Below are 5,528 nucleotides of genomic sequence, written 5' to 3'. Positions count from 1 at the left end.
CGTTTGTGTGTATAAAGCGAGAGAAAATTGTATATATACATATATTTTCGTTCCCCTCTCTCCCCTCTCCTAGATCTCGCTCGCCACTCTCTCAGATCTCGCTTGCTCACTCGCCTCTCTCACTTTATACAATTGATCTTTTTGTATATGTATACCAAAACAGATTATACAACTGCTTTCTTTTGTATATGTATAGCGAAATATACATATTTATATTTGCTATGGAGCGCAATTATGCAAACTTTGCTATAACATACAAATATGAATTTTGTATTTGCTATATGTGAAAGTTGCTCTTAATAAAAGGTTTAACTTTTTCAACTTCAGTTAAATAGTTCCCTTATGTTTTACTCTAATTTATGTTAGTTTTGTAAATTCAGTATCAAAAGTATTTATTTTCACAAACATAAACATGTTTTATGTTTAGTAGTACTTGTACATACAAAAGGATCAAAATTCAGATGACTAATTAGTCTTTTTTTTTTCTCAAAAATAAATCTTATTTTGAAATCCATTTGAAGTCATTAAAACCTCATTTCACACTTTTGTGTAACAAGTTTATAATTAAAAAAATAACACTACTTCACAATGAATGTTTATTGGTCTTGGACCTCTTCTAGCTTAAAACTAAAATAAATCAAAATTATATCTAACTTATAAATGTCATTGGTAAATTTTAAGCAAGAGAAAATAGTAAATTTTATTTGAAAAGTAGAGACAATGATGTCAGATTCCATGAAGTTTTTCTTTGGAGTTAAGAAACAAGACAATAATGGTGAATTTTGTTAGTCACATGAGGTTTACAATTAAATTTAACACTTTTTAATTTAATTTTATAAATCTATTAGGTTTACTCTGAATGAGCAGAATGAACATCTTTTGTTATACATTAAGAACACTTTGAATCAGGTGAAATATATTAAGAACCAAGATAAGCACCTTTTATTATACATAAGGACCATTTCAATAAAATGAAATATATTTACAAACTAAAATAAAGCATTAATCATATTTTGATTATTTTCTCATATATTTTTAACATAAACTAATTTGAGATCCTTTTGGTATATTGCTTACTTTCAAATTTCAATTACTGTATAATCACAATTCACAAGTCAAATTTAGACATAAAATAAATGAAAGGTCAAGATTTACTTCTAAAGAATTAAACTAGATTCCATATATGCTCACAGAATTTCGGAAACCAAATATGGAAAAGAAACAATTTTAATAGATATCTGATTTTCAATCTCTTCCTATAAATAGACATTTCCACCAAACCTTAGAAGCATCCCAAATTTCAAATCAAATCTTACTTCTTGAAGAACAAGGAATTAAGGAGAATGGGAACAGGGAAGAAGAAGATAGAGATCGAGAAAATCACAAAGCAAACTGCTAGAATGGTGACATTTTCGAAAAGAAGGAAAGGACTTTTCAGAAAAGCTGAAGAACTTGAGTCTTTGTCAAGTTCTCGTGTTACCTCTGTTGTTTTTTCACCCCTTGACAAGCCTTATACTTATGGAGATGTTAACTATGTTATAAAGAGGCATTTTTCCAGCTGTATTCGTCCAAAAATATCAACACCAGTGATGAATTCTCATCATTCCTCTTCTGATGTTTCTGATGAATCTTCGGGGTCAAAATCTTCATCGACCCCAAATGGGAATGGTCTCCGTAGTTGGGTGGAGGATATAGATGTAGAAGGATATCAAAATTTGAACCAATTGTTAATGTTGAAGGAGCAATTGGAAGGAACCAGAAAGAAGATTGTTTCCAAAGATTCTGAATCATTTCAAGCTTGGTTTATGTAGCATGTCTCAATAGAATAGGTGATTTAAAAATAGATCATGAGGATATTTTTTTAAAAAAGTCGATTGTACTTTTGTTAAAATGTTGAATCAGAAGCAGACTATTAGAAGTTTTTTTCATTGTATGTTTTAATTATTTAGATTTATCATATGAATGAGCATTAAGTGAATTTTATAAATCAACTATTTTGTTATTATATTTTCAAAATTGATGTTTCGTTTGTGAATATCATTTGTTTTCATTAACCAATTTCACTTTTAAGTAGTTTACTTTTCAAAGAAATGTGTTATATATCTGACGTATATTCTAAAAAATTAATCCATGTGTATTGACAAGACCGTCTTAACCCTAGGTCATAAAGCCATTGCTAGGGGCCAAAATGCCTATACATATTTTTTTAAAATAAATTAAATACTTCTTAATTTTTTTTAAAAGATGGGTAAGAATAAAAAAAAATAAGGGCAATTACAGAAATCACATACTTTTAAGGCAAAATTACAATCTATCCTTTAAAAGTTTATAATTACAGAAATCCTCAAACATATACAATGATATAAGCGCTGATACATTAATCTGATGCGCGAGATACATTAATCGTTAAGTAATTTGATGTACATTTTATACATGATACACTAATCTGATGCGCGAGATACAATAATATAACCGTTCATACATTAATCTGATGCGCGGAAATGAAGGATTTTGGAGATTTGTAAAACTTATAGGGAATAATGACAATAAATAAACTAAAAGGTGAAATTTCTATAATTTTTCCAAAAAATAATCAAAGTGTCGTTAGTTTCCACTTTTCTAGAGGAAAGGAAATTTTTTGGGAATAGTTTTCTTATGCGGAAAATTGTACTTCTTTATTTGTCTCCCAATAATTTTGAGCATTGAGCTCACTCCTTTTAAGACTTATTGAGTTTTTTTACTTACAAGTTACAAAAGAACAAAATCTTCTTTGTGGTGTCTTCTTCAAAATTTTAAGAAGTGCAATAAGTAAATAAAAAATCATTATATTAAAAAAACACAATATTATTTCGATATCATTATGTCAATTTATCAAATTCTAGAGCCATGTTTTATTATTTTAATTTTATTTTTTAGTTTTTTTCTTGAAATTTTTTATTGTTGAATATATATATATATTCTTGTTTTGGTTATTATTAAAATTTATTCAATTAATATGTTAACTAAAAAAGTGGTTCCGATTTTATAAAAAGAGAGAAAAAAAAAGAAAAAACTTGAAGATTTAAATAAATTCCAAAAAGGATCCCTTGATAGATTTTTAACAAATAATAAAAATCTTAAATCGAAAAATATGGGAGGATATTCTTCAAATAAACAAGTCACAAAGAGAGTTGAGTTAGATGAGAATGACATCAAAGAAGAAATCTAGAAGAAGTTGGTGAAAATGTGACATAGTTTCCAATAATCAAGAACTCCTAAATAATTTAAATAGTTGCATCCCTAAAAATAAATGTGATGATTTTCTTAACTAAATAAATAAATATAGGACCTCTCTCTAAAGTTTGACTTCAGGCCTCCAATTTTGTTGAATCGATCATCTGTATTGATATGAATATTAGGATTATCGAGAAAAGGCCATATACCAGTTACATGTGTAAACATGCACATATTTCAATTTGATTACCTTAAACCTAAACTTAACTCTCACGAACGAAAAGTCAATTTAATTATTCTAACTCTAAACTTCACAAAAAAACTAATTAAGACTTTTAATTAAGTGTACCGTATATGCAGATTATGTAAATTAAAAATGTCTTTTCTTCTATTTTAATGAGATTTTTTAATAAATAAGTGAAAAACAAATAAGTTCGTAAAACTTGTTTAAAAGAATTCTACATTGCTATCAACATTAAAATAAGGCCAAAGTCATCTGCGGCCCCTCAAAGTTGTCCTCATTATTCATTTAGACACCTCAACTACACCTAGTACCTATTGAACACTTAAATCTTAACAAATTTATACCTATTTAACACAAAATAACAATCAATAAAAAGACAAACATGCGTGCATCTCAAACACACAAACATACTAAATAGACCAATGAAATAATCACATGTGTCGATTGGATTAACTTATTTTTAAAATTTTATTTAAATAATTCAAAAGGAATTTTAAAAAGAAAAACCAAAAATTATTTTTGAATTAACCCATCCCCACCCCCACCCCACCATTCTTCTTCATTTTCTCCATCAGGACTAATTTCCCTTTGCGCTGGGCCGTTGTATCTCAATCGTCAGTATACCATCGCCTCCCCTTTCTTCTTCATCGAATCTTATTCCTTTCACCGACATCGATAATACACCATTGATGTCCAGTTAAGCTACCCCTCATTCACCTTTCATTTTAATAGCATTACATCTTCCATTCATTGTCTTCATTTTCTTTTCACTACTAATCATTTATCACAATTATAAAAAAACTTTTGTCAAAAAAAAATCAATTACTTCACTGAAAAATTATTTTCATCGAAAATAATGGACCTTCGCCGGAAATATTTGAGACTTTAATTAAATCTATATAAAAAAAAAGGAAAAAGCAGAAGAAGAATTGGAGAATTGGAGAGGGAGAGAGAGAGCTGGGTGTAGTTGAAGATGGCAGAAGATGGGATAGTTGAAGATGGCAGAAAGCTTCCTTCGTTTTCTTTTTTTAATTAATTATTATTATTATTTATTTGTTTAGGTGTATAGGTTGGAAAGAAAAGAAGAAGAAAATATTTTTAATTGATTTACGCGCTTTAGGAGAGTGATGTACACGTTTTTTGCCATGTCAGCGTTTTGTGTCTAATTGACATCACTTTTGAGCAGATAAAGTGTTCAATAGGTACAAACCTTAGTTGAGGTGTTCAAGTGAATTATGCGGACAACTTTAGGTGGCCGTGGATGACTTTGGCCTTTTAAATAAATGTGTATGACTTTGGCCTTAAAATAACGTACGTTAGGACCTCTCAATTGAGTGCTAATATTAATACCATAAATAATTAAGCCAGTTTAATTTGTGAAAAATCTATAACAATTCAATTTGAATTAAATGAGATATTTTATTTTTTCTTAATTTAACTAAATACTTTCTCCAAAAGAAAGTTAATTAAATTAATAGTAAACAAATAGAAATGAAACGACACGTCTCCTCATTTAAGGTGGCAAGAAGTTATGTGATTTGAATCAATAGAAAATAGACAAATGAAAAAAAAAGTGTTTTTTCGTTTAAAATAGTGATGAATTATACATAAATAAATTTAAAAAATTACTACAAAAGAAGACCAATGAAAAGATCATATGAAAACAAATTAACACTTATATTACTAGATTTGTCAAGGGACCTTGTGCCTTGACCCGTTGTAAACTCATACACGTCAACATGTTAATTTAGTGCTAGTATAATTTTTACCATAAATAAACTTGTTTGACTAGTGAAAAATATATAACAATCCAATTTGAATTAAACAACATATTTACTGTTTTTCTTAATTTAACCAAATACTTTCTAGAAACCAAATTATTTTAGGATATTACTTGTCATTGAAAAAAAAAGTAATACTCAACTTTTACTTTCCTTGTACAATCCTTAAAAAGAAAGTTAATTAAACCAATAGTAAACAATGATAAATGAAAAGACGCGTCTCATTATTTAACACAACAAGAAATTATATGATTTAAATTAATAGAAAATAGATAAATAAAAAGATGTGT

At 27.9% G+C, this 5,528-nt stretch overlaps 1 protein-coding gene across 1 annotated transcript; it reads left to right on the top strand.

Moving 5' to 3' along the window:
* The first annotated feature begins 1,343 nt into the window (after positions 1–1,343).
* On the top strand, positions 1,344–1,811 carry LOC107060705 (MADS-box protein SVP-like). The gene has a single exon (XM_015308891.1). It carries the CDS (start codon positions 1,344–1,346, stop codon positions 1,809–1,811), a length of 468 nt encoding a protein of 155 aa, XP_015164377.1.
* The last annotated feature ends 3,717 nt before the right edge of the window (positions 1,812–5,528 follow it).

Source organism: Solanum tuberosum, unplaced genomic scaffold, assembly GCF_000226075.1.
Source record: "Solanum tuberosum cultivar DM 1-3 516 R44 unplaced genomic scaffold, SolTub_3.0 scf00092, whole genome shotgun sequence".
Classification (NCBI taxonomy): domain Eukaryota; kingdom Viridiplantae; phylum Streptophyta; class Magnoliopsida; order Solanales; family Solanaceae; genus Solanum; species Solanum tuberosum.
Note: the sequence above shows the minus strand (reverse complement) of the source record. Positions and strands in the feature narration are given on the sequence as shown.